At 44.6% G+C, this 26080-nt stretch overlaps 3 protein-coding genes across 3 annotated transcripts; 1 reads left to right on the plus strand and 2 right to left on the minus strand.

Annotated features, from left to right (window-relative positions):
- Window positions 1-1459: 1459 nt before the first annotated feature.
- dtd1 (D-aminoacyl-tRNA deacylase 1) lies at window positions 1460-17981 on the minus strand. The gene is made up of 6 exons (XM_083655418.1): window positions 17909-17981; window positions 17418-17508; window positions 16754-16989; window positions 15362-15459; window positions 9422-9592; window positions 1460-1595 (listed from the first exon to the last, which is right to left on the minus strand). The coding sequence occupies exons 1-5, from the start codon at window positions 17949-17951 to the stop codon at window positions 9431-9433; spliced, it is 630 nt and encodes a 209-aa protein (XP_083511544.1). The 5' UTR covers window positions 17952-17981; the 3' UTR covers window positions 1460-1595; window positions 9422-9430.
- Window positions 17982-18700: 719 nt separating this feature from the next.
- On the minus strand, window positions 18701-20308 carry LOC310794209 (small integral membrane protein 26-like). Its single transcript, XM_083656157.1, has 2 exons — window positions 20089-20308; window positions 18701-19230 (listed from the first exon to the last, which is right to left on the minus strand). The coding sequence occupies exons 1-2, from the start codon at window positions 20210-20212 to the stop codon at window positions 19046-19048; spliced, it is 309 nt and encodes a 102-aa protein (XP_083512283.1). The 5' UTR covers window positions 20213-20308; the 3' UTR covers window positions 18701-19045.
- A 211-nt stretch (window positions 20309-20519) lies between these two features.
- LOC310793817 (serine/threonine-protein kinase RIO1-like) lies at window positions 20520-22684 on the plus strand. Its single transcript, XM_083655710.1, has one exon. It carries the CDS (start codon window positions 20760-20762, stop codon window positions 22344-22346), a length of 1587 nt encoding a protein of 528 aa, XP_083511836.1. The 5' UTR covers window positions 20520-20759; the 3' UTR covers window positions 22347-22684.
- Window positions 22685-26080: the final 3396 nt, after the last annotated feature.

Consider the following 26080-nt stretch of genomic DNA (forward strand, 5'->3'; position numbering starts at 1 on the left):
GCTAACAGTCGGGGACTATTCTGATGGTCACGTGTTAACAGTCAGGGACTATTCTGATGCTCCTGTGCTAACGGTCAGGGACTATTCTGGTGTTCCTGTGCTAACAGCCAGGGACTATTCTGATGTTCATGTGCTAGCGGTCAGGGACTATTCTGATGTTATTCTGATGTTCCTGTGCTAACGGTCAGGGACTATTCTGACGTTCCTGTGCTAACGGTCAGGGACGATTCTGATGTTCCTGTGCTAACGGTCAGGGACTATTCTGATGTTCATGTGCTAACGATCAGGGACTATTCTGATGTTCCTGTGCTAACGGTCAGGGACTATTCTGATGTTATTGTGCTAACGGTCAGGGACTATTCTGATGTTCCTGTGCTAGCGGTCAGATTCTGATGTTCCTGTGCTAACGATCAGGGACTTGGAGCAGAGTTATGCTTCAGGGTCAGTGCCATGGCTCTAGGCAGAGATTACTGTAAGTGGGAGCAGGGGGCTGAGAGGGAGACAGGCAGGGACAATTGGAAAGAGAGACAGACAGCAAAAGAGAGAGACAGACAGCGAGAGAGAGACAGACAGCGAGAGAGAGACAGACAGCGAGAGACAGTGAGAGAGACAGAGACAGACAGTGAGAGAGAGAGACAGCGAGAGAGACAGAGACAGACAGCGAGAGAGACAGAGACAGACAGTGAGAGAGAGAGACAGACAGCGAGAGAGACAGAGACAGACAGCAAGAGAGACAGAAAGCGAGAGAGAGACAGACAGCGAGAGAGACAGAGACAGACAGCGAGAGAGAGACAGACAGCGAGAGAGACAGAGACAGACAGTGAGAGACAGAGAGAGAGAGAGAAAAAGAGAGTGAAGGAGATCGAAATAAGGGAAGACAGAGAAAAAGAACAGAATGCTACAGTTTTGTGCTGCTGATATTGAGGGCAAAAAAGCAGTGTCCTCGTTCCATATCAGCCATGTTCCCTTCCCGTGCGCCCTTGTTCAGTCTCCCTTCATAGATGTGAGGTGACTGGGCGTGGCTGTGAGGCGCCTGGGCGTGGCTGTGAGGTGACTGGGCGTGGCTGTGAGGTGACTGGGCGTGGCTGTGAGGTGACTGGGCGTGGCTGTGAGGCGCCTGGGCGTGGCTGTGAGGTGACTGGGCGTGGCTGTGAGGCGCCTGGGCGTGGCTGTGAGGCGACTGGGCGTGGCTGTGAGGCGACTGGGCGTGGCTGTGAGGTGACTGGGCGTGGCTGTGAGGTGCCTGGGCGTGGCTGTGAGGTGACTGGGCGTGGCTGTGAGGTGACTGGGCGTGGCTGTGAGGTGACTGGGCGTGGCTGTGAGGTGACTGGGCGTGGCTGTGAGGTGACTGGGCGTGGCTACGTCGCTAGACATCCTGGTTGCTGCCTCACGTACGCCTCGCAAATCTGATCTGATCCTGGAGGAGAGTGAGCCAAGGGCAGGGGCAAGGGGACAACATTTCTGTGACGGAGCCAGACGATATTGGTCTATCGGAAGGAGGTCAGTCCACGATCGGGTGTAGCAGTCGCTGAGAATTAAGGTCATCCTGAGGAAAGTGGGCTCCTCGTCACCGCGCCACGTCCCCAAAATGACGTCTACACAAGAGAAGAGAGAGGAAAGAGTAGTCTCAGTATCTTCAGAATGAGCTCATTTGCATTAGCCAGGCAACAAGCAAGCATTGGGCTAAATGAAGCCTAAATGGTTCACAGAATGCCTGTGCTCATCCAGAGCTATGTAGGGATGAATAGATCAATATGAATATGATGATAAATATGATGAATAGATTGAGTGAAAAGTAAATCGATCACGGGGGAAACTATTTATTGGCCAAGTTACGTTTGCATAATATACTGTACAAGGAATTCAACTTGCTGATTTGCTCCCGTAGTTCACAGTAGACATAAAATACCTCAAAATTATAGAGGAAATAGGCCGTGCAATTTTAAAGTAGAAATGAGGGAATACGTGTCTAATAGTGATAGTAGGGCTGGGTTAAAATAATGCCTCCGACCACGGCTATCGCCGAATCAATATTCTTTTGAAGTAGGGATGCACGATATATCGGTAATCATATCGGTATCGGCCAAATTCAAATTCAAATTCACAGTATTTTCAGTATGTACTAAATTTGATTATCATAGAAATTTGTTTAAACATAAATATTTTTTTATAATACACCAGGTTAGAGGGTTCCTTGTACAATTTACAGCATTAGTTATTTGAGAATCTCTTTAATAATATCCAAGCAAAATTGGTATTGTAACCGAAATATCGACATCAAATCGTATTGCATCGAATCGGAAATCAAATCAAATCAGGACCTTGTGTATTGGAGATCGGAATCATACCGTATCAGGAAATCAGTGGCGATAATAATTTTCCATTACAATACCCAGCCCTAAGTGATGATGTAGGTCTCTAAAAAGGTGATTTGATAACAATTAGAAGGTTTGAACTGCAGATATCGGCGGAGGGGGGGGGAGTCATGACAGGAGCTTTAAGAGAAGGAGAAATGTTCTTGTAAGCTGTTGCTATCAAAAATAGAACATTGTAGGTAGGTAGGTAGACTAGGAAGGATGGAAGAGCATGCAGGAGAGCAGAGCACTGTCACTGGAATGTGCACATGGGCCAGCTCATGTTTAAGTCATGCAAAGCAAACCTCGGGAACACCAGTTCCCTCTTTCAAATATGCAGCGACAGAGCCAAGCAAGCCAGCCCGTGTCTGACATCTCTCTCTTACATCCAAATCCCCCCTCTTCATCTCCACTACACACACACACACACACGTAAGTACATGTACACACACACACGCGCGCACACACACGCGCGCACACACACGCGCGCACACACGCGCGCGCGCACACACACACACACACACACACACACACACACACGCACACACACAGACTCTCAAATGCATGCATGCAGTGCAGAGAGAGAGGATGTGAGATTGTGTATGATATCTCTTCCACAAGTTCAAAGCCTAAAGAAAGTCAAGGCAAGGCAGCTTCATAGCACATCCATAAAGCGCTAGCAGCTAAAGTTCAGTTCCACAAAGACAGTTCTCAGCTTCCATTTTTCACGTTTCTTCTTTTGTGATATTGCTGACTGACAGACTGTCAGCAGCAATATCACAAAAGAAGAACTGTCTTTGTGGAACTGACCGTCAACCGTCGCGTAGTAGTGTAATATCAACAAAGTTCAAAAGGAGAGGGTAATTTGCCACACAGTTATTACAGTTTCAAAGTAGGCTAGTGCCGAACACACAATCAGCCCCAAAGCCTTCCTGTGACACACACACTTCCAGAAGTGCTGCCTTGTGTGCACACACCCCTGCTGCACCCACCAAAAATGAAAAATCGAATAACTCTCTCAATGTATCATACATTTGGGTTTTTTGTGCCTCTTTTTTCGTGTGCCGCCCCCCCCCTCTCCTCCCTCCTCCTCCCTCCTCCTCCTCCTCCTCTAGCACATGCTTCCTCCGATACATGTGCAGTCACCAGTCGCTTATTTTCCCCTGGCAGCGAGGAGGATCACGCTGTTCCCCCCAGTTCCTTCCCCCTACGAACAGGTGCCCCGCCCGACCAGAGGAGGCACTAGTGCAGTGACCAGGACACATATCCCCACTGGCTTCCCACCCGCAGACACGGCCAATTGTGTCTGCATAGGAACATCTCTGATCGAGGCGGAACTACCGCTGCCGGGAATTGAACCCGGGTCTCCGCGGTGTTCGGCGAGTGCTTTCACCTCTACACTACCCAGACGCCCTCTCACCTTCTCCTTCGCTTGCCCCTTGTCTCTTTTACCGCAGCTCTCTGTCAGACAAAGTGGCTTTCCGCAACGAGGCAGTGAAGCCTGGCCGGTGTCTTCTTGGGGCATATTACCCAGCATGCACTTGGGAATTACAGTACAGGACCCCCCCCCCCCCCGCTATAGTTTATTTATCCCCTTGGGGAAATTCATCCTCTGCATTTGACCCATCCTCTATTAGGAACCTTCCTAGAACTAGGAGCAGTGGGCAGCCGCAGTGCAGCGCCCGCGGACCAACTCCAGTTCTTTAGCCATTGCCTTGGTCAGGGAGCACTGACATGAGTCTTAAACCTAACATACATGTCTTTGATGGTGGGAGGAAACCGGAGCACCCGGAGGAGAAAACCCACACGAACACGGGGAGAACATGCAAACTCCACACAGAAGGGAGTGTGGTCCGTGTCCCAGGACCACGGGCCCTTCGAACCCGGGACCTTCGTGCTGTGAGGTAATGAGCCACCGTGCCGTCCTATAGGATAGTCTGGGATAGGAGGACTGTAGCGTGATGATGATGAGGACACACAAGGGACATGGTGTGTGTTGATGGGGTGTTCTAGAAGAAAGGGAGATGACTGCACCGCTGCCCTCACTGTCGGGTCAGACGTGGATCGCTACATGTGTCTATCTTTATGTAGCTGCATGCGTAAACACGTCTGTGTGTGCGGAAATAAGAGCATCAAGTATGGCCTCTGCTCGAGGTCGACGTGTCCGTTTACGTGTGTGTGTGTGTGTGCGCGTGCGGGAGCATTCACAGTCACACAGGGAGAGGTGGCGTGCCACAGGGCCGGCAGCAGCCTCAGCAGGGAGAGCAGTTAGGGACACGCAGGGAGCTGACTCACTGCCTCGCTGTCTCTATTCTCCCATAACTCCTCTGTTTTTGCACTAGTAAACAAATGCTCAAGGCAAATAGGAGCAAGCCTGCCACCCCCACACACCCCCCCCCCCAGATCCCTGCAATACAACTGAACGACTGAATAAGAAAGTAAACGAGCCCGTCTCACACGAGCGTTGCCAAGTTTCACCGCAGTGCCAACAATAAGAGAAAGAGCCGGCACAGACAGAATATGGAAAAGTTTGAAACAATCTTCCGACTCGCCGAGCTGAATGTGAATGATAGCAGGTGTGTAATAAGGAGAAAGGTGCAGATGGCTTCTTTCCTTTCACTGCAGATCTCAACTATCGTATGCGCAACCAACCAGACACTACACATATCAACCGACCATACACTACACATATCAACCAACCAGACACTACACATATCAACCAACCATACACTACACATATCAACCAACCAGACACTACACATATCAACCAACCATACACTACACATATCAACCAACCAGACACTCAGTGGCGTGCCGTCCATTAGGCGAACTAGGCAAATGCTAAGGGCGCTTGAGCCGTTAGGGGCGCCAGAGAGGGTAAAAAAAAATTTTTTTTTTTTTTTTTTACAAATACTTTTTCATGATAATAGGCCTACTATTATTTTACAATAGTAGACAAAAATAAGAAGAACAACGTCTTGTCTTTAAATAATAGTGAAATCATTTTTCTAATTCTGGCTTTCTGGCTGCCCGGGCTGCAGCACTTTCACCATGGTCCCTAATCCATACCACCCCACCCACTGCGCGGCCGCGCCCCCTTCTACCTGCTCGGAGCTTTTTCCCAGAGTGGGGGAAGGGAGCTGGAAGGTGGGTGCTGAGGGTGCTGCAGCACCCCCTGGTGGCAAGAAATGGATTTTCGAAATTGTTGGATTTGGCTGTCTTGTGTTTATACCACCAACAAGATGCATTAAAAAACAGTTTGTGCTTCCCAGCTCTAATCTTATTTCATACGCTCTCTCTTCAAAAGTGTTTGATTTTCATCATAATCTGGTTTTCCATAATAATAATAATAATAATAAGTTCAGTGTTTATGCCTGTGTTTCTGTCTGTTGTAGTGTAAAACGACTAAAGGGAGAGCAGGTGCTTACATGAAAGTGAGTGAGAAAAGGAGAAGATACTGAATAATGACATCACAACAGTATAATCCTAATGTTAATTTAAAATTAAATATTCTTCTAAATATGGATGAAAGTCCAAAAAACGTAAAATTTTCTTCTGCGCTGCTCTCGCGGGCAGCACCGAGAGACCCTTCCTTACAGCACCCCCTACCTAAAAGTACTTCCAGCGCCACTGGGGAACGGCGATTCTGAGCCTGCACTGCAGTGCTGGATTAGCTGCGATATAATTTTTATTATATTTTCTTTGGGGGAGGGGGGAGGGGGGAGGGGGCACCAGCAAAAATCTTGCCTAGGGCACCAACTTGGTCAGGCACGCCACTGCAGACACTACACATATCAACCAACCAGACACTACACATATCAACCAACCAGACACTACACATATCAACCAACCATACACTACACATACCAACCAACCATACACTACACATATCAACCAACCATACACTACACATATCAACCAACCATACACTACACATACCAACCAACCATACACTACACATATCAACCAACCATACACTACACATATCAACCAACCAGACACTACACATATCCAATAGGATTGTTAAAGGAGAACTAACCTCCAAAACACTTTTTTTCAGCTTTTAACCAATATATATGACTTTGGGGGTGATGTGTGAAGAATTCTGGTCAGAATTTCCACATTTGACACCAAACTGTTGCCATTTTACCATTTGTATCATTTTTCAGCAGCATAACTGGCATAAGCGCCCTCTACGGGTCGAACACTGTTTTTTTTTTTTTCTCAAATGAATGGGAGATTAGGGGCACACTGACGTCACAGTGCCCCCAAAGACTATGGGATTTCAAGATAATTACTCCCCTACCCCCTCTGTACCCTTTCGGCTCCTCAGAACTCCAAGCCTATTCTTATTGAAGTTTGCTCTTAAAATACTGAACCAAACGTTGTCAAAGTTGGCACATGTCTTAATTATAGTTAGTTTCCCGCTGAATGTGTCACTACTTTATTAATATCTTACCTGAATAAGCTCGAATGATGATGTATATATTATCAGTCCGAGTTGGAAGCAGCTGTCTCCAGCCCAGCCAGGCGGGAGAGAGTCCTACTGTAAACCTCATGCACTAGCTCCAAGCTCCGCGGGCGCGCGCAGCAGAGCAGAGCTCTCTGTGCTCTGAGAATAGAGAGAGCAGTCTGATATTTCCGCAAACAAATATGGTCGCAGTTTAGCGCACATGTAAAATATAACGCTATACTACGACGTGACAACGTGACAAAGCTTCTCTAAACACATCGGCTACTATCATATTTCCCTGCATCCCTCCTACTGAGATTATATCGGTAATGATTTTGGACAGACTGAATGCGCGGAGGAGGAAGAGGAAAGATCTGCAGCCGTGCCCTGAGTAGCCCTGAGAGACACTCGCCTCGCTCCGACTACTGTGCCTGTCTGTGAAAAGCGTCCTGTCCAGTCGCACCTTCGCAAACAGATGCGGGATTCCCTCAATCCTGTACCCAATCTCAGACTGTATTCTCTAAATCGCACACCAGCTATTTCTGTCTGTTTGTTTGTTGCTCCGTGAGGTTACAAGCGCCCCATGCATGCAGGAGGCTGTTTCGCCAGCCTGGGTCTGGCAGGAGGGAGGAGGCGCAGGCAGCCTGCACTGCGCTGAGAGGAAAAAACTTTTGCACAACTTTTAACAAGAATCACGAAAATCCCCCAAACTAAAATGAAAAAGGGACTATATGGCAACTTGGACGAGGGAATGACGTAGAGAAATCTCGCATTGTGTTACCCCAGAACGGGGGGTTTGTCGTATTGTGCGGTGTGCTGCTGTAACGAGCCCATGCCACTTTGCTCTCGTAGCGTAGTTTAACACACTGCCATAGAGTTACATGCAGAAAAATAATTAAATTTCTAGTTCGCCACTGAATTACCAAATTCATATAACTTTCAACCATTTTGAGCAAAGCTCTTTCCAAACAGGCCACCAGCGTTGGCTAGTTGTTGATATTTATACAGATATGGCCCCTTTCAAATAAATTATTTTTGAGGCAATAGGCAAACTGTAATGGCGTTGATTTCCGAAAAAAAATCTGGACTTCAACACAGCCAAAGAGTCCAGTATAGACAAGAGCATATGTCATTTCTTGGTTTTTTCCATAGGTATTTTCAAATCACTGTTCTAATACATATCTAGGGGGTTAGTCCCCCTTTAAGTTCAGTAGAAGTGTTTATTTTAGTGACTTTTCTTTTTGTTGACAGTGGAAAAAAAACACAAAACATTTTCTGCAAAGATACCCAGCTGCATACTGCCTGAGCATCCTCTGTCTCTTCAGGCGTTCAGGTGTGTCATGGTATCTGCACATTTCAGAACGCAAAGAAACACCCCTGCCACCCCCTCAACCCACGCTTCAATACCCCCCCCCCCCCCCCCCCCCCCCCCCCCATTTGGCTGCAGATGCAGACGACTATGCAAAAAAAAAAAAAAAAAAAGGCTTTGGGAGGAGTTTTGTGCCCTCAGCAACCACTGCCTTAAATAGCCTGGGCACACTGTAACAGACTGGTGCTGTTGTGATGTTCTCGTTTGTTTATAGGCTACCCTGTTTTTTGAGTGTTACTTGTTTTGTGCAGTGGTGGGCAGAGTAAGGAAAAACGGTACTCAAGTAAAAGTATAGTTACTTTATAATAACATTTACTCAAGTAGAAGTAATAAAAGTACTAATAAAAATAACTACTTGAGTAAAAGTAAAAAAAGTATCGTAAAAAACGAGTCAAGTAGTGAGTAACTAAATGCAATTTATTACAGTAACGTCATTCTAGTTAATGTTAACTTGCTTAATAGGTAGGCTCATAGACTCGCCCAGTGTTAGCTAGAGTAGGCTACCAATGCCATCATGTGTAGCTTATTACCAAGACGTTTTCTCAAATTCAATGCAGAATTCTTGAAAGTCAAGAAGATATCCACCATACTTTGTCATTTTGTTACTTAAGGTTGGGATTCCAGTGAAAATAAATGATGAACCTTTTTGCTGAGGCCTCCTGGAAGCCCCTCAAGGACACTTGGGGGAGCGAGGACCACATTTTGAGAACCACTGATTTAAGAAGTTCCTGACTTTTTTAAGGGCCTGACGCCCGAAAACACTTGAAAGTCTAGTCTAGCAACTAGAGGCCGACTGATGCGTCACCTCACGTCTCCTGTGTCGGGGCCAAAAAGTTGTACTTGAACACACCGCAAACACGACAGCTGACGGGGAACTAGCGGGTACGTTCTGCTACATGAAATAAAGTAGCGTTTGCCTACCATTTCGCTAAGTCTCGTAATATAGAAGAAGAGGCGGAGGTGGAGAAATAAGGAGAAACCGCACTAAAATGGGTGATATCATGCAGCGAGGAGGCTCAAGGGACTTTCCCAAAGGCACGTCGTGAAAATATGAAATATTGCGCGCTTTGCGTGCTCCTTTCTAGCGTCCCTCGCCGTGCGAGCCTGTGCGTGTGCTCGCCCGCTCAACTGGCAGCGCTCATTTCTACCGTGCCTCATTGGTTTGCCGTCGAGGTCTCACCCTTTTTTGGCGGGCTCGCAGACACCCTGGTGGTGTGTGTGTGTGACTGCAGGTGTCTCTCTCACCCTGCTGCTTTAGGGCTCCCTCTCCGAGGACACGTCCCCCTCGGCCCCGCTGCTGGCGTTGTTGGGGTCCTGCCTGGAGGAGCGCGGGGTGGCCCTCTCCCTGCCCGACTCAGACGCGCCCTTGGAGCGCGTCTTCTCTTTCCTCTGCTGCTGCTTCTCCTGCTTGGACAGCTGAGGGACCACACACACACACAACAGACAAGAATCCTCATTCATCAAAATGTATCAAACGTCTACTCTTAGTTCATCATTTCACCTCTTCACATGATGTATACTTATGTTGAAGGACACGCTAAAGACATTTAGCTATGATGGCATCCATGCCATGAATAATGATATAAGATTTTGCTGTAATTCATATATATATCTATATATATATATATGAGAAAACTATAATCAAAACTGTAAAAATATAATAATATAATAATTAACTTATTTGGATGTACCCACTTCCCTCAATCTCCCTCCTCTACTTCTGCTTTAGTTAGTGATTTCCTCCAGACAACATGCCTGAACTTGTTGGATCCACCTGTGAGTTTGATGTGTTATCTCTGCCTCTTCTATGATGGATTTCTCCCTGTAGAGTTGTTCAACATTGGTGTAAAATGATGAGTGTAAAAAGAAGCCTTTTCTCTTTGATTTTGAGCGGCTGACACCAAAACGTGATGTTAACCTTTGATCTTTTAGACTGTTGAAAGATGTTCTGCAATCAATCTCCATTGTAGCTGCACTATAAATAACACTGAAAAGCAAGGTACATTGCTATTAGCTGGTTTTTATTAAGCTCTTCCACTCCAGCCCCTACCCTACCAGATACACATTTTGTCTTTTTTAGGGGGGACAGAGGATCTTTAGGATGAGATAGGAGGTCAACAGTATATGCCACATAGAAGTGGTACACATCATCTGAAAGCTGGGAACTTGAAGATTAATTTGAGATGCAGTTAGTCATAAATATAATGTAATAAACATTGTGTTTTGATTAGGTATCTACAGTATTGAAAAGTTAAAAGTTCAGATGTATAAGGGCTTCCCCGTTAGATATACCACATCAAAAACTAGCCATCCCCATGCCAAATTATGTCTCATAAATTGTTGCAGTGATTTTGGGGTTGATACCATTTGTTACAGTTTTTGTGCAAGATTTAACCATTTTTGACAACTCGATAATTGACATCACCTTACATTGGCACTATTTTACCCATTTTGAATTTTAACTAACCCGGTTACTTTTTATCAACTTTTTACATAAGACACTAGGGGTGGGAATCACCAGATGCCCACGATACGATACTAAAACGATACTTGAGTCACGATACGATAGTATTGCGATATCGCCGATATTGCGATATATTGAATATTGCGATATATTGAATATTGCGATATTTCGATATATTGTCTAACTCCTTTCCTACGTTTTCCTTGACCTCACCGGAAGTAAAACATGCAGTGTTTTTTTGTTTTGTTTTGGCCCCACATGTAGGCTACATTATTAAGCTTCTCTGGACTCAATACGCCACTGCAGGCGCGGACTGCAACATCGGGCACTTCGGGCAGATGCCCGGTGGCCTGGCATGGCATGGCTTGCAAAAGATTTATTTTATTTTATTTTAATATCGATACTTGGCGTCCAAATATCGATACAATATCGTCAGGCAAAATATCGCGATACTATGGTGTATCGATTTTTCCCCCCACCCCTATCCACCTTATTTTTGAATGCCCCACTGTAAAAAATAATCGTGGGTACAGGGTCCGGTTTAACGTGACTTATTGTTGCAGCTTGCCATTTCCTTTGTTATACTCTGGCTGCAGACCCGAATTATAAACCGGAAGCTGGAGTCCGTTATAAAAGTTATAAATATAGTCACGTTATAAACAACTAACCAACGCTGGACGTCCGTATGGAAACTCGAAATGTGTGTTACTCGAAATGGTTAAAAGTTAAATCAATTTGGTGGCGTTTTACTGCCATGTAACATAGCTAGCTAGCGGCTAACATTAGCCACAGTTAGTAGCCGACTACCCACAATGCATTACGTTATCCCAGCACCCGAAACGACACGGCTGTAGAGCAGAATGTCTCTGCTGTAAAAGGGTAAAATCCTCATAGACGTTTTTTTTGTCAAGTTAAAACCATAGACTGTAAAACAGTCTATTACACCGGAAGTGGAAGAAGCACCCATCAGGCATCATGGCAGCTAGAAATAAGGTGGATAAGACACTGGTGGTAAAATGTCTTTATAGATAGATGTGTTTCCCCCTCCCACAATATAAACACCCTTTGATGAAAAATCTCCATATCTTATGTTTATCTAACATTTTTTACTTTTTTTTTTTTTTACCAAGACATGTAGTCTAAATAAATTATTTAGCTTGAAGAATAGGCCTAGGTGTTAAATATTCATGTGATGTTCATACATCTTCAGTGTGCAAGCCTTCGCTTGTTGCTGGAGATATTTGAACTGGTAAATTATATTGCCTTTGGCTTAAATAAGTGTAGCTGAAACTACAGTATATTGGGAGTTGCTGGTTTCTCAGTGGACTGAGGCGAACACCGTGTAAGTTAGTGTAACATCATGACTTGCAGAAGAACACAACCTTTCAAGCATGTTCACTTGGGTAGTGTTCATCCAAAGGTCTAACATGAATAAGAAATTAGCATAATGAACCGAAATGGAGAAGGAGGACGTCATCGGAGCACAAAACTCCAAATCTGACGGCCTTTGTGAATACACGGTCAGATCTATTCTCTGCTCATCTTGAGCTATTCGGGGGCTGTCATATGATCACTTCAATGAGGCTATTGTTGTGATTGTGACTGCATGCACTGCCGAGTGTCACACACTCCAAAATAGCCACAGTGTAGCCAGTGACTTCTTCAATCAAACCTGTGGGTGAAACAACCTCTCTTTCTTTCTCGTATTTTTACACGGTCCATAAAACACCACAACACGAAAGATGAAGTCATTGTATGCTATGCCTCATCTGAAAAAGGCCTGTAAACACAGCCGCTAAAGCTTTCATGGCAGCCGGGGGGGAAATATTTATGAAGTAAATCTCATGCTAAAAACCCACAGCATTGCAAAAGATGTTGCATTATTCAAAGAGCACGAGCCAAAGACATACATTTATTTTTCCAGTGTATCCCCATGTGACCCCATTAATATGATGTAGTGACAAACTAGGCTTACCATCTTTGTTTATGATATAACATTGGTTCATCAAAGCAAATGGAGAAGCTTCAAGGATACTGTAGAGTAGACGTATGCATACAGTACATGTATCTTCTGTTCCCATAAAGCTATCGTTATGTTGTGTGATTATAACTGCACTGGGCAACATTAAAAAGATAAAGATAAAGAAAAAGACAAACAAACAAAGAACTGCTGTTTTCAGACCAGGCAGAGCCCAAAATAACAATGTAGGTGGATACAGGCAGGTGGACCAATCAAAAAATACTAGAGACCATCTTGCGATGGGATGACACCAGCTGCGATGCCTGCGCCCCGAATACGGGGGGCCGGCCCCCCTCACTGGGATCACACCCATTTTCCAGCGTGACCTTCATTTCAATGTGAACTCCACAACTGTAATGTCTTTTGACTGCATCTTGCACGGTTTTGACGCTATTGCTGTGACAAAAATCTGTCCACACACAGACATAAACACCTGGCAACGTCCTCAGAACGGCTTCTGTGGTAGTTCCTACTGTGTCTCCAGGACCACATTGATTTTGCCATGACGACGCGCACACAGACTCACAAGGTGAAAACAATACCAGCCTCGCTGTCGCGGCTGGTAAATGACCTGTTTCTCATGTCACTACGATCAGGACCTCTCCCCTATCGACCCCAATGGTTTCAAAGTTCCAAAGAAAAGATCCAAACAGGAAAACAGGATGGTTTTCATGGCTCTGTATGACACCATTGTTTATTGCCCAACAAACAGCTGGCTTGACCCTGTGGTGGACGGAATCCAACAAACAGCTGGCTTGACCCTGTGGTGGACTATAATAAATATAATAAATAAATTATTATTATAATAATAATTAATATAATCCCTGGTTCATGGAAAGAAAGGAACAGTGTCTGTTGGCCATTGCTTGATTTCCCCCAAGCTGGGCTTAGCCTATTGCCTGGCCTGGCACCCCTCATGTTCAGCCTCGGCCCCCACAGCAAAACATCCTAAACAGACAAGATTACAATGCAGAGGACTGCTTAATATCCCCCTCTGGACCAGCTAGCCAAGCCCACCAACCAAGGCCTCTGGGCCAGCTAGCCAAGCCCACCAACCAAGCCCACCAAGGGGAGAGTGGCCAAAGCCGGCCCGTAGCTGTAGCATTTAGCATGTGGGCCGAGTTCCACGGAAGTGATCAGAATCAATTCTCCCATGAATGAGGGCGTAGGAAATATGAATGGTTTAATATCTACTTAGCTTCTAGCTATGTTCAATAGTACTACGCACTGGAATTGAGCGGTAAGACGATTTAGTGAGTAGCGGCTATCTACGGCTCGTGGTTTATTTCAACCAGAAAGCCGTTGCCTTAAAAGACCCTGAGAACTTGCAAACTGGCCTAGAAGTCACAGCTGTCTCACACAGCGTGCGCTGTAAATGATAGTAACCTTTTGTGAACCCACAGCACAACTTTGGCATACAGAAATCCATTTAAAGGGGGGACATCCTCACTTGACCCTGGTTCTGTGTAACACGGAGCATATTGTCAAGGCAACAGAGAGCGGCCGGGATAAGCATGTGGGGAGGGGGTCCGGTTGACTCCCACAGGGACAGCTTGCTCACCCCCTGGGTGAGGTGAGGCCAGTGTGGCTGCAGCAAACTCCCCAGAGCCTCTGTAGGGTGGTTGTGCCCATACAACACAGACACACACACACAGATACACACAGACTAAATCGATAGACCCTTTTCGCGGCAGCCATTGTGTGTCTCAAAGGCAGGATAAACACAGGTGTACCAAAACATTAATTATTAGGGTTTCCAGTCCATTTAGGTGTTCCAGTGCTGGGGCCCTAATTAGTGAGTTGGTTGCACCTGTGTTTATCCTGCCTTTTAGACACAAAATGACGGCTGTGAAAAGGGTCTTTGGGGGGGCTTTCAGCTTGGCCGGAGGTGGCAGAGTGAGAACACAGTAAATCAGACCAGCTCTGCATTAGAGGCGACAATAGCAGAAGTGGAGTTTGGCGAGGAGGATGTGATTATTATTGTTATCTGCATCTTTACAGTTTTCTGAATTGACACAAGCACAAAAGCAACACCTTATTGCAAGCAACTGCCCATTGAGCTATATCATAGTATTTATCTATCTATCAATCAATCAATCAATATATCCAGCTGAATTAAGATAGGAATAAGCCTTGCGGTGACAACACCATAAAACTATCCAGCCAATTGTGTCACCTCCCAACTTATCAGTCATCGCAAATCAAATGTGGCTCAGTCAGCTTGGTCAGGGGATGTCAGGGGTACGCGTTCATCTTCTGTACCATTCACACCTAAATGACCGCTAACCAGATGAGGTCACTGGTGATGGAGGATAGTTTTGTTTTTGGAGTATGCATGTTTCGTACCCTCCTATACAGGTTAATTAGTATTAAAGGCTGTGCCCAGTCAATATGCATGGGGAGCAACTGAGACCAAACTATACATGTACGCATGTATGTACCCCCAATAGAAAGAGCCTATATCACCACCTAGTGGCTGTAAATGAGGATTATTAAGACTTCTCTAAAACAAGATTAGAATGATGCTTCATACATTTAACAAAGGGCAGAGTTTTAGCTAAATCCAGTAAAGGATTAGAAATGAGTTGCCTGATATCTCTTCCCTTGCATTTTCAAAGTCCAATGCTGGAGTAAATGATAAGACATTTGAACTATCCACTTTACAGATGTGCAGCCTTATTACCCACAGTGACCAATGTACCTGTTTGGGGTCTGAGGGACCAGTAGGTGACCTCAGTTCAATGGTGATCGGACCGTCATTTTGAATGTGCACCTGCATGCGGGCCCCGAACTCCCCATCTAGAAACACAAGACAAAACAGAAAGAAGATAGAAAGATCGAAAGACAGAAGATAGAGAAAAGACAAAGGCATTTCATTAGAAGTCACAAGAAATGAACACTGGGAAAGAACGTGCTGCGGTGAATGTCAAAATCATGTGCCATATATTAGCTTAAAGCAACAACTAGCATACGGTTTACTCAATCCGAGTAGGCCAGTACTGACTAAACGATAGCACACTCAAAATTTGCCATGTTAGACACTACACAAATCTGGAGTTTGTTAGGCGTTGCATTTGGTAGTTGATATTTCACAGGGATTTAGGATGACGTGGTACCTTGAGACATTGGGGACAGGAAGTTTCAACTTAAATGTTCTCCTTTCTTCCAGCGGGTCCACTAGATTAATGACACCATCTGCACAATGAAGCTGTGGGCCCCGGTGGAAAAGTGCTGCATCATCGCGTTTCCTCTCTGGAGGCGGGGACTAATTAGGAAGCCTTATGCCTCCCTCGCTGGGACAAGGTGTTCTCCGCACCTGCTCCCCGGTGGGCTGACCCAATTCACTGCCACTGCCACCATCACGGCACTGACAAAGCACACCTCCCACCCCTTCACAATCCATACAGTCCCTGAGAGCGGACCACTGTAACCCGCACCGAGATGGGAGGACAGGCAATTAAATAGCACGGGGGAGAGGGCACAGATCCAAACTTATAAGGGGTGGCGATAACCGTGACTCTCTCTCTAGATTTTTGTTTTTAATTGGAAGCCAGAAGCCGTCCGCTTTAAACATCTTGTCCTGCAACCTCACTATGACCTCCTGGGACTCCTCTGCTGATGACCCCACGCCATGACCCTTGAACTAGAAGATGATTGATTTTTTTTAATCAATCATCTTTTAGGAAATAACAATGGCTGACCAGCGACCACCTGTCGATATCTGACCTAGGTCTGACACTACAAAATGTGTGGCAATAACTGCAAAAGGGATGCAGCCTAGATAACATCACAATTCATTTTTCTGCCTCATGAAAAGCAAGAAAAATGAGTGATACTAGCTACATTTTATTTTGCTGCAATAATCACAAATGAAACAGCTTGCCCATCACAATTTCATAAACTCTCCATCTACATTATATTATTTGTCATTTGTAATGACATTTTTAAATTGCTGTTTACATTCTAGCATGCCAAACGCAGTGCAGTTGCTAGATAGATTTGTGGCTCAAACCTAAAAACATTTGCACATTTGCACACATCCCAGATAAGAATACGGCCCCACAGACAGCTGTGTCATGGTCTTTCCACGCACCCTTAATGAGTTCCGGCTTGTAGGCAGTCCTCATGTTCTCCATCATGTGGTTGTAGAAGGGCTGGGCGAGCTCTGCAGGCATGGCTGAGTGGAAGTCTGGCTTGTTGCCCTTCAGGATGCACTGCAGGGTGAACTGGCTGACACACAGCACTTCAAACTCCCGCTCCATCACGCTCTTGCTCCACGCCCGGCCATTCTCATCTTCAAACAGCCGCAGGTGCAGGATCTTACGGACCCTGAAAACACAGTCTGATCAATCTCCTCTATATTGTACGGGTGGGAATCACCAGAGGCCCCACGATAGGATACTATTGCGATTTTAAACATTTTGCGATATGGAGATTGAGTTATTCCCACGATGCAACACTGAGTATTATGAGAACATATTGCAATTTTCTGCCATTTTTCAACTGCAAATTATGTCCCCAAAGGAAAACTCATAGGGTAGGATGTGGGGGGAATCACCAGAGGCCCCACGAACGATATCATCACGATGCTTAAGGCACAATACGATATTATTACGATTTTAAAATATACTTGCCATCTGTGTGATACAATGCCATGTAAAAGATCACGATTCTATGGTGTATCAATCCCCCACCCCTTATTGGCATTGAATTTGTATTGTAAGCTATGTGAACCATGGTCCCTCCCACATACTCACATGTAGTCAACATCTTTCTGGGTGTCCTCCACTGATATCCCCAGCAGCACACACAGTCCTCGTCCTATTGAACTGATCTGCTCCTCTCCCACTGCAGGGAAACAGGGGTAGGTTGAGCTAGCTGGGTAACACACGGCCGAGAGAGACAGGTCTGACAGATTGAATGACAGCATTCAGCGAAGAGCAACCGAGCCAGCAGTCAAGCCTGTCATTCAGCTGTCATTCCCGTTGATTGACATCCAAGGACACGATCATGTTTGAGTAGCTTCCTGAGCTTGAAAGCCCAGCTAAACGTACGTTAGTTACGTCGGACACGTCTGTCTGGCTTCATTCATTTTCTGAGCATGCTAATGCTAAACGAGCTAGCTAACATTAGCTACCAGGTGTCATCATCAGCGACTAAAGTAACGTTAAAGCTAGCCTCTAATTAGTGAGACTATCGAAGGGGTCTATGCACGGCAGCCTTGCTCAATTTCAAAATAACCGCCTACCTGTCACGCTCGCCTTGGTGACCCTCTGAATGATAGCTTTCATTGTTTTGGTTGTGTGTGCTGTGAGCAGAGAGCACTGTGGACGCTCTCACTTCTTCCGGCGGATTAGCTAAAACGTTGACGTGTCGTTGTCACCCCCTTGTGGCCTGAAATGGCATTACGCGTCCCCTCCTGCTTCTGCACAGCCCATTGGCATTGGCTACTACTGATGATACAGCATCACTTGTGTGAATGTGGAAAGTGAATGACAATTCATCTCCCCTCCCTCAACTACGATTTTTTATCACATTGGGGATTGGGGAAGATTTTCTTTCTATCTGACGTGGGAGCTTGTTGTGCTGCTTTTAAGGACAAAAAGGTGCATTTTGGTAATGTCTTACAATGTTGACAAACTTTTGTATATATTATTATATTGTATATACTATGTTGTTTTGACTTTTGCAATTAAACTTTGAAAAGAAAATCCACTTTCCCTGGATAAAGGTTAAAAAATATATAAAACAGTTTACAATTGAAGCAAGGATATTCCTTAAGATACAAGGAAGGGTATTTCTGACGCTTTATCTGCTACCAAAACTCAGTGGTTCCCAACACATAATACTGAACTGGTCTCTACACTAACAACACTTTGCAAAAGAGTTGCAGGGCCTTCTTCTTTAGCTTTCATATTAACACCAAGCATCTAATCCAGATAAATATGTGAAACTACTGGTAATGCAACTGTATTATGCATGCTATGTTCATAGTGTTCAAGATAATCTAATTATTTGAGCATACAGTAGTATAAATTTAACCACAAGTTTATTTACAAATCAAGAGTGGCAGTGGCAAATTTGTATGGTAGACAATGCTTTGGATGGGATTGATAGGAATAGTGCACAATATTGTTTACAATCTAAAAGGAACAACCTTGCCTGTGACAACATCCATACATATGACAGCTCCATCAGAGTGACAGAGGCACTGCATTGACGCTTCATCAAATCATGACAATGCTGTGACACAAATTAATAGACTCATAGTGCATCATAAAGATCAAATGTCCATCCAGTTTGCACAAGAGATAAAGCAACCTTGACATATGTCATAAAATTGCTCTTGACAGGTTTATAGTGTCCATTTTCCTTAATGATGCAGCTACTTCTTCTCGTTGTCGTCTCCTGTCCCAGGTCCTCCGCTGAACGATTTGAAGAAATTCTGGATCCTTGTAGTGTAAGGAACAAAGTCTTCCTTGTATATAATGATGGTTTTCGTGTGGGCAGTCTTGTAGACAACTTCATTTGGATTTGCTTTCTCCTTCTCCTCCTGCTCTTCTTTGCTCACTGTTGAAGGGGAGCAGTAAAGAGTGATTTAGTTATCAATTATGACAGATATCCCATGAATGTTTAATCGCTTCTCGATAAATAGGAGGGTCTAAAATGTAGACTTCCATGATGTCACCTCTTCACATTATTTTTAGACTCTAAATATGTGAAGAGGTGACATCATCGAATAAGTACTCATTGTACAGCAGGCTGTTTTGTCATGTATTCTCGAAAAAGCACTAGTCACTAATACCATTAGTACTTTTTTAGTCGCTAATCACTATTCTGACAGCTAATAGTTGATAGATGCTAGTGGTAAGTATAGGCAGTAGTGAACAATAATTCTTACTAATAGTTTCTACTCAAATGCATTTAAAACCAACAACTGTATGATCAACATCTAATTTTGACTAGTCATTATTGACAAGTAGCCAAGTACACGTCTGCTATATCTTCATTTGGAATAAGAACTGTCTACAAGTGATCAAAACACTAATCTAATAGCAAATAACAGCAGTGACAAGTAAACCAGGAACTGGTGTTTTATAGTTACTAGTAACTAATACACAATAACTACTAGAATTGGATTAGAGACCAGTTGTTAACCACAGTGAATAATGAATGTGTAGCTCTCTATTGCATTGGAAAACTAATCAAATAGTTACTAGAAACTCGTGAAGGAGTTACAAGAGGAAAGCGAGTAAAAGTTAGTCACTTGTAATTAAGTTAGAGCTAACGTTACTTAGCAAAATTATAATAGCAACGGTCACAGTGGTAACTAGTGAAAAATAATATATCTATTGTTATTGATAAGAGCTTTTTAGGGAATAAAAAGCAGCCTGCCAAACTGTGCAGACAAAATGAACATTCACTCACCTGGCTTTGGATCTAAATAGCCCATATAATTGTAATAAGCATATGAGCCTAACATAGTCCACACGCCGATCGCGTACACGATCGATGTCCTTGTGTTCCATTTCGCTACATCTTTAAATGTCATTGTTGCACGTTTTATCAGTTCTTCCTCGTATCCATAAATCCTGATGCAAGGGTGTTTAGCTGTTTGTTAGCTCGATCACAAGGGCGCCGCCATGACAGACCCGGCCGGAAGTACTCTTCTTCTTCTTCTTCTTCTTCTAGCCCGGTGCACGAGTGTCATCACGGCGGGCACGCGCCCTTTACAGGCGCTCCGCGTTTCTTTTCCTTTATTTTTTTTGCTTCGCTTTCCGGTTTGAGCCACCACGTCGCCGTAGACACGTGATGCCATGTGTCACTCTGGACCCGGAAGTAAACGGAACACACGAACACAGCGAACACAGCATGGACACAGCACACGCTGCCTATCTCGCAGTCTCGCAGAGTAGCCAGCCGTAGGTAAGCTTGCTGACGTACGACGTTGGGTCTGACCACGAGAGACTACACGCTGCCTGTCTCTCAGTCTGAGAGCGCGAGCTTTAACGTTAGATTTCCCTTCCAGCCGCGGTGAGATCAGACAGGTTTGTGCTCGGTCCGTCTGATCGGTTCTGTCTCAGCTGCTGTGTGACGTCATGGCGCTGCTCGGTGATACTGTCCCCGGACAGTTTGATGATGCCGAAGAAGAAGAGAGTGACCAATCACAGCTGCCGGTTTTGGAGACCCGGATCAGTGATGTCACACTGGAGGATGAAGAAGAAGATGATTATGATGATGATGATGATGATGATGAAGACTGGGACTGGAGTGATGGAGTGGATCTGACCAAACGCTACAACAACGCCAACCAGCCGGGTCTGAACTGCCAGAATGCATCCAGGAAGGCGCTGAGGTCTTCGACGCCATCTGACAAAGTTCTGAGGAAATACGAACACAAGATCAACCTCGATAAACTGAATTACGCCGACTCTGTGATCAACAAAGTGACGACCATGCAGAAACAGAGAGATGCCGCCACGTATCGAGTGAAGGACAAATCGGATCGTGCCACAGTGGAGCAGGTTTTAGACCCGCGGACGAGAATGATCCTCTTTAAGATGCTGAGTCGAGGCGTCATCTCTGAAATCAACGGCTGCATCAGCACCGGGAAAGAAGCTAACGTTTACCATGCCATGACGGCGGCCGGCGCCAGCAGAGCCATCAAGATCTACAAGACGTCCATCCTGCTGTTCAAAGACAGAGACAAATACGTCAGAGGAGAGTTCAGGTTCCGTCATGGTTACTGTAAAGGGAACCCCAGGAAGATGGTGAGGACCTGGGCAGAGAAGGAGATGAGGAACCTCATCAGGCTGCAGACGGCCGGCGTCCCGAGTCCCGAGCCTGTGATGCTCCGCAGCCACGTCCTCCTCATGAGCTTCATTGGCAGAGATGACATGCCGGCTCCTCTGCTGAAGAACGCGGTGATGTCAGAGGGGAAGGCTCGGCAGCTCTACCTGCAGCTGGTCCAGAACATGAGGACCATGTACCAACAGGCCCGGCTGGTTCACGCTGACCTCTCAGAGTTTAACATCCTTTACCATGACGGCGAGGCGTACATCATCGACGTGTCTCAGTCGGTGGAGCACGACCACCCTCACGCTCTGGAGTTCCTCAGGAAAGACTGCAGCAATGTTAACGAGTTCTTTGTGAAGCGTGGAGTGGCGGCCATGACAGTCAGAGAGCTGTTTGACTTCATCACCGACCCCTCGGTCACCTGCAGCAACACTGACCTCTACCTGGACAAGGCGATGCAGATCGCTGCAGAGCGGACGGCAGAAGAACGCTCCAACCAGGACCGAGTGAACGAGGAGGTCTTTAAGAACTCTTACATCCCCAGAACTCTGACGGAGGTCACTCACTACGAACGAGACGTGGACAACATGAGGAGCAGCCAGGAGCTCGACCGCAACGTTCTGTACCAGACGGTGACAGGGCTGAAGCAGGATCTGTCAGGAGTCCAGACAGTCCCTGCTCTGCTGGAGGAGGAGGACTCCTCTTCAGAGGAGGAAGATGAGGATGAGGAGGAAGAGGAGCAGCAGGAGCACGGAGGGGAAGCCCAGGTGGACAGAAAGGAAAAGAAGAAAGTTGCCAAAGAAGTTCAGAGAGAGAAAAGAAAAGCCAAAGTGCCAAAACATGTGAAGAAGAGAAAAGAGAAAGTATCCAAGATGAAGAAAGGCAAATGATGGGACTCCTGAACTGACTCCCTGACTCCTTTCCCTCTGTTCCCAGTATCCCCATCAGATCCCACTCCCTAGCTGCCTCTTGGTCTCTTGGACATTATCCCGTAATCTCTCTCTTTCCTGCACATTGCAATAAAATATGTTCAACATTTTCTTTAACTCCACACTTCCCACAATTACTGTTCCTTTTCTCCATTCTACACGGAGTTCCATTTAGTCCTGTGTGATCCAATCTGAGTTGTATTATGATAGTTTATGTGGAGGTACTACAGGGGGTACTTGAGAGAAAGGGGAAAATGGAAAAATGTGAGAATAAACTATGAAAATAAATGAAACGTTCAAATAAATATCCTCAGGAGGCACTAATTGCAACTCTTTCACTCCATTTCTTATTTTCTAATGTTATATTCTTCAAAAGGTAACATTTATTTAATGTATTTAACATTCATTCATTGCATCTGCTATAGTTTTCTCTTGCAGTCGGGTGAAGGGGGTACATTCAGAAATCAGGGAAAGGGGGTACTGAAGCCAAAAAAGTTTGACAACCACTGCTGTAGACTTGTGCATATATTTACATGCATTACATAAGCTTTTGCCTTTGAAATACATTTTCTTGACTGATGGGTTGCTTGAGCACTCTTCATTTATTATTATTATTATTATTATTATTATTATTATATATTTTTAGATTATTTTGGGGGGCATTGAGGAGGATGGGGTCAATTATGAGTCGCAGTACCCCCCCCATCGCCCTTCTCTCTTATTGCCATTTGTGGCCACTCTGAAATATTGCGGGCACATGTTGCTTCATGTTCTCTAACATGGTTTTTTGGAGCTTGTATGTCATTTGCTAAAGTTCTGTACTGTTTTTCACCCGCACCTCAGCTGAAAGGCAGCTGTAGCTCACACCACATCATGGGGCACAGAGTGCAGGTGATTAATTGCTGTTATAACAACACTTAACCATCAGTATCATTGTTAGCCAATTCATTCCATTCACTTTACAGTAGGTTATTCACCCAAGTGCTGGTTTTAATTAAAAACCATAGATATGGCCAAGACATCTGTATGACCACGGGGAGTATGACAACCACTGTAACTTGTAAAGGAAGATTTATAGCACTGCTAAAGGCAATCCTACAGTGTCGTCCCAAACATATCTTTTTTTCAGGCGCTTTTACAGAAGCTACTAGGAACACTGTGGCAGGCTGTTTGGCTGCACAAGTGGGTGAACCATAGCCAAATCTGACTCATACAAAACTCATGTTTGTGTATTTAGGATGTTAGTTGGCACTGCATTATCCTCATGATGTATACTGTAGTAGTACACATTCCATCAGTCTCATTTGGGCCTTTTCTTCCTCTACATGGTCAAACAGTATCGTGTTCAATTGAGTATTTTATCTTATTTTCTACATTTGCAAAAAGGTTTCCTTTTTTGGCAACATATCACAAAGATATTCATGTTGTTTACAGACAAGATATTAAAATGCCTGGGGGCAAAGTCTTGTCTTAGTTTCAACTCATTGTTGAGTGAGGACCAGTGGCTGGGGGCACGGTGGCACAGTGGTAGTAGTGCTGTTGCCTCACACCAAGAAGGTCCTGGGTTTGATTCCCACCTGGGACGCTGTGGGCACTGAGGGTGTGTCCCCCTTCCCATGCCCACTGCCCAGGTGGGTTAGCTCGTCAAAAGGGCCTTTCTGAGGTGTGGAGTATGCATGTTCTCCCCGTGCTCCCCTGGGGTGTCCTCCAGATAAGAAGCTCCTGATGAAAACATGGGGGGCTGGCACCTGCTTTATGCGTCTGTGTTGTAACTCATCCTGAGACACTAAAAATCCATACATCCAGATCCATACCTGCAGCCACTGAAACATACCTGTCTAATAGGTTTTTGGCCGTTGGTGGTGTTTTACAGTAAATACCGCTCACTCTTTTCTCCCTGGACTATGGCTTTTTTAAGAAGCCTGAGGATGGAAAACAAGGCTGAAGTCTCCTCAATTCTTTATGTCAACGTTGTTGAATTGACAGCTTAAATAATTTAGCCTGGGCACTAAACATAATTACCCCCAAACTAATCCTCTACCTTCAAAAATAGTGAGGACTGCTCCACTCTTAGGTTCAGTTCTTCCTAGCAGCATTTTTCACAGTGAAATTCTGATGCAAATACATGCTATTTATTTAAGCATGTTCAGTTGTGCAAAAAAAGTGTGTGTCTTCAAAGGGTATATATAGGGATGTAATGTAAATTAATTATGGTGGACAAGACAGGGGAGGACACAAAACACACAGAAAAAATCTTTATCTTACTGTATTCTGATTTGATAGCTCATAAAACAGATTTTTTGAAGATGTCAATCTGGAAGCTTCTGTGTCACCAAAGAATTTATAATACCACCCTAGTCTGAGCTAAGATGGCTTCAGACTTGTTCAGGCAACAATTACAATTCTACCGAGACATCTCACCTCCATCATAAGAGCAGCAGAGCATACCTCTGCTTAATTTGTTCAGTGAAGTATAGTTCTAGTTCTGGTTTTATATTAAGCTGCAGCAATGTGTTTCTGCCATCTTTCTTTTGATCTCGTCTTGTTGAAAAGTTGTGTGAGTTGCAATTCCATAATAATTCTTTAGTAACAAGATGACAAGAATTGTTTTCCTTTATTTTTCTTTTTATATCTGCTGTATGGTTGTGGCACAAAATTCCAGGCCCACCATCAAAAACATGTAGGCCTACAGTATGCTGACACGATTGTTACTGTTTTATTGATCAACATTGTCAAAAATACACCAATCAGTAACAGGTTCAAGTCCTGCAAATGTGTTATAGATAACTGACTTTTAGGTGTTTTCCAGGCTAAAAAGAATCTTCATTAAACTTCAAGAGAAGGCAAAGTTGTTCTTAGATCATTTTGGTTTGAGCCTATTATGCATTTAGAAAATATACTTGTGCAAGTTTGCTGTTGTTTATTTTGTTGTTTTGAGGTGAGTTTGTTTTGATCTCACCTGCAGTCTATTCTGTCTTTCTACTTTTACCTATGTGCAAATAAATAAACTCAGAAAGGAAATTGGTAATAGTATCTTTTTCTCTCTCTCCAGTCCAGCCAGCGAGAGGGTGCACCTGTGATGCTGTAAACGCAGAATGGATTTCTCAGCTCCATTGAGAATGAATCTAAATCCCTCAGCTCAGCAAGTCAGGCCTCACTGCCTCTCTGAGGCTCAAGTATGTCAACAAACTCACCTCATCCCCAAAACCCACCAGACGATCACTGTCTTCCCAGGAACTCACCTCATTTGCTAAGCCTTATGTTTTGTTATGTAATGTTGTAATGTAATTACACTAATACTATAGCACCTTTTCTATCAAGTGAATTTATGTGTGTGAACTCTATCAAGTTGTCATGTTAAACAGCCTGCCCACGCCCTGTCGCCAAACCACTAAAACCAAATGGATATTTGGATACACAGTGTGGAATTTGATGCTGGTGCATGATTCTCACAATTGACAGCGCTGCACAACAGTTTCCAAAAATAGGTTGAGTAGGTGTGGCATTTCCTGTGTATTGCATTATGTTAAAAGTATCATAAATACTCTCTTTCTCGTCTGTCTTTGCTTTGAAGCAAATGTTTTTCCTCATTCCATGTCACAGATATTAGCCTAGTATTTTATGAGCCTCGAGGTTCAAGTTCACATTCCCTGTAGTCATTACAACAATATATATACACAAAACATATTTTTCGG

This window comes from Poromitra crassiceps, assembly GCF_964638095.1.
Source record: "Poromitra crassiceps genome assembly, chromosome: 19".
NCBI lineage: Eukaryota > Metazoa > Chordata > Actinopteri > Beryciformes > Melamphaidae > Poromitra > Poromitra crassiceps.